The sequence below is a fragment of the Saccoglossus kowalevskii genome, chromosome 13 (assembly GCF_978046115.1).
Source record: "Saccoglossus kowalevskii chromosome 13, keSacKowa6.1, whole genome shotgun sequence".
Classification (NCBI taxonomy): domain Eukaryota; kingdom Metazoa; phylum Hemichordata; class Enteropneusta; family Harrimaniidae; genus Saccoglossus; species Saccoglossus kowalevskii.
The window spans coordinates 14028771-14032540 of record NC_140653.1 but is presented as its reverse complement, the minus strand read 5'-3'; the positions used below and the strand labels follow the sequence as shown (position 1 = coordinate 14032540).

The 3770-nt window shown below is 41.6% G+C and overlaps 1 protein-coding gene across 1 annotated transcript; it reads right to left on the bottom strand.

Annotated features, from left to right (window-relative positions):
• Positions 1-405: 405 nt before the first annotated feature.
• LOC100313608 (forkhead box Q/D-like protein transcription factor) lies at positions 406-2417 on the bottom strand. The gene has a single exon (NM_001168073.1). It carries the CDS (start codon positions 2384-2386, stop codon positions 1130-1132), a length of 1257 nt encoding a protein of 418 aa, NP_001161545.1. The 5' UTR covers positions 2387-2417; the 3' UTR covers positions 406-1129.
• Positions 2418-3770: the final 1353 nt, after the last annotated feature.

The following is a 3770-nucleotide window of genomic DNA, read 5'->3' as shown; positions in this document are numbered from 1 at the left end:
TCGTTGCAGTCTCGTCGGCGCTCTTGCGTAAACCTTGCGTTAAAGACGCAACTTTTTCTTTTTTAAAGTCAAAACACGGCGTGTTCAGTATTTCGATAATTGTTAACGCGAAGCTTGGCGGTAAAACTGCCATGTGCACATTGCTATACCCATTTTCATTTTGAAATACGGGAAATTCGTTTCTCAATCATATAGTCATACAGAACTGAACAGTACGAACGATGTAGCAATTAGCACGGTATTGGATTTTTATAGCATTCAATGCTATAATTTGTGTAGTGATACTGGAAGGTACCTCCCTGCGTGTGCAAGTGCGTGCGTTCATTAACGCAAAGAGGGCTCCGATTGTATTATGAAATGAAATCAATGCAGTTAAAAAACGATAGACAAAGGGAAACATCGTTATTTGCTTACATATATCAATTTTATTAGGGTTTTTAAATAAGATAAATTGTGTATCTTATGAATGAAGAAACTGACTCCAGATACAATAATAAGGGGCAAAGAAATGTTCACGGTCAACACAGTTGACTGATAAATCGAGTCGATCGTGTTTACGTTTGTCCGTACTGGATGAAATGACAAGTCTTTACCATCTCCATAGCAGCAATTCGTTCCTTATTTTGAAATCGCTTGAAACAACAGGAATATCATGAAACTTAAAATAGATAAAAATATACTCTACAAGAAGATTATTCAAGAAAAAAAGGAAAGCGCCTTATTTTACTTTGTCTATATACCACTATGTACAATAAGCATTAATTTAACATCGTAATTCCCCAACTTTGCACATAACAACTAAAAAAAATTTGATAAAAACAATATTTTTATATATCTGCATACAAATAATATTACGTGTGTTTTATAAGTTTTCTCTTTTACAACAAATCTGATTTGATTAAATAATTCGATGACTGATACATTGGTATAAAATGACTGCATTAGTTTATGTACTAAAGGCATTAATAAATAAACTTATATAAATGTGAAGACTGCCGTTTTATAAGTAAATTACATTATATACGTGCTTATAAATCTGGTATGGATATTTCTAAATGAGTCTCTACAAAAATATGCACCATATTTTTTTAAAAACACACGTTTTGAGAATATTGTCAGCTCAGGTAATTTAAGATTCTACTTGCAAATTCTTACTGTAAGACTTGGCCATTATCCGCGAGAATGTCTCTTGCCACTGTTGCACTGTGTCCATTCCGGGTGATGGGGTTGGGGTACCGTACGGGATCGGCGTGATACCCGCCGAGTACGTTGTCCTGGTTGACGGCGTGACAATGCTCCAAGCGCTGCCCGGCCAGCCATTCGTCCTAGGCGGTAATGTCGGTGCTGTCCAGGAGCTGCGTAAATTAGTTTGGGGCGATTGTCGTAAGTTCTTGGCAGTGGGTGAATGGCAAGTTTCAGTGTTCGGGCTGGATCTTTCCTCGGACTTGAATTCAGATATTCTTTCTGCGGTTTCAGTATTTGGTTGATTTCTTTCAATCTGTGCCGCCTTCAGGTCATGTTCAAGTGTGTCTTTGCAATCCTCAACCTCGTCGTCTTCGTCAGCCGATTTGTCCTTGTTTTCGTTCGTCTCGGGTGCTAGTAGTGACTCAACGTCGAATAGTCTCTTTTTTGTTGGCTGGTGTAGGTGACCGGTAATCGTGGCAGCATTTTCACCGATCGAACTTACACCACTGTGCAAGAACGACGGGTTCACCCATTTCATTTGGGCAGATGTTACTGGTGGCGGACTGGGACTGTCTTCGTCGTCTGGCACAGATAACCCCATGTGCTTTCTCACTTTCCGTTGAGCCCGGCGTCGGCGAAAATCACCCTTCGTGAAGTCGTCTATATTAGCTGGATGGATCGCCCAATAGTGGCCTTTGCCATTTGCACTTCGCCCCGCTTTTACGAAGCAGTCGTTCAGAGATAAATTGTGTCGAATGCTGTTTCTCCAACCTGGTCCCCTTGCACGGAAATACGGATAGTTATCTAAAATGTACTGATAGATGTCGCTTAAAACCATTTTTCTATCCTTGGATTTTAAAATAGCCATAGCGATAAGTCCTATGTAGCTGTGACTCGGTTTCGGCTCTTCATGAATCAGTCTCGCCCTCGGATCAACTTTGTTGAAAGCCATCAACGCCGTGAACGTATCAGCTCCGTGTGGATGGTGGTGAAGGTATGGTGAAATTCCGTGCGCTGTCGCCGTGGGTATGCCTGGTATCCCCGCGTATCGCAGTCGACTGTTATAGTTGTACATTTGTGCACGATGAAACTCAAACGCAGCCTGAGTCATGCCACTGCCTCCCCAGGCAGCATACATCGTTGGTTGTTCGGTTGATTTGAATTCGTACGGGATGAGACTCGAACTACTGGTAGAACACATGTTCGGTGTTGCCTGCCGGTTTCGTTGATCGTAGCAGATCCAACTACTGTTTGCCTCTGTTTGATTTGTGTGTTGTTGAAAGTACAAACGTAGGAGTGGTGTATTTGTCGAAGTACACACCCTCTAACGGTGTCGCGTTGATGGCACGGACTAGATGGCGATTCTCATTGGCCCGTTCCTCTGTTATTATCTGTATGCAAATGTTTATGAATCAAATACTCTAACAGAGCATGTGTGTTTGTTTGCTATTGTTTACCAATTATTGTACGTATGACAGCAACCACCTGCTGTGAACGCTGTGTATTGTGGAGTCGAGAAATGGTATAGTCCCAAACTTCGTGGCATTTCAGTCGCCTCCGCTCGTAAACCCCAGTCTACCCACATGTATTAGGTGCTAACGTTTTCTCTGCCGCCCGACAATGTACTGTTTGTGTCCGAGTCGGTTGAATTCAGCTTGTACAAACTAACGTGTTTCGTGAACAAAACATTGTAATGTTTTTTTATATTTGCTAATTAACTCGCCCTAATTGTCGCTAATTGCTCGTAATATATTTCTTTCTCTTGGCTTTTAGTAATCAGGTTGTCACTCACGATGAGTGACGTTATTCTATTGGTTGATGTAGGCGATTAGGGTATGTATTGTTGCCGCTGATCATTCGCGTATTGAATGGGCCGCCATTGTGACTGGGTGGCGCAGTAGTCGGCTTCAAGTGCGGCTGTCATTCACTAAAGCTAAACAGATTATGGAACCTGTTTGAATTGTTTTTTCTGTCTTAACGCCCATTTTTGATGTTATCATAACATAGAGGAAATCTAACTAGTGATACTTTGACCAGAGAAGGGACGCGTATATCACTAACAAACCTGTGCAGTCGTGCACTCACGGTCCGCAATACAAATTAAATCCTCACAGCACTGACATTTTTCTGTTGAGGAGCCATCCAACAATTACGCAGGATTAGTAATTTTCTTATTTCGTAGCCATGTCTCAATTTAATTTAATTTTAAAGAAAGAAAACTGACTATGTCTAAATACCTTCGTTTGTTCTATGTGGATATACTCCGCCAGTACGGCGCCCGGAACTTTACCCCGAGTCGAAGTTTTGCATCACGGTAGTAATGCGCGGAGTGACCCATCTGCTAGGGAGAATTGAGATGCTGTTTCCCCGAGTTTATTCTCATATTTCGCCGCTTAATCTCCACATCTCAGGTGGGATTTCGATGTAGTAGCTCCTATTATTACCCTTCTTTCAAAACACAGAATCCTACGTTCATCAGTGTGCTTTGTGTCTCTCCTTTCAATGCTCGTCAGTGCAATGTGAAGAGGGAAACAGGCTTAAGCAAGCATTGAAGACTATTAGCAAGTTTGTCAATCGTTTTTTTT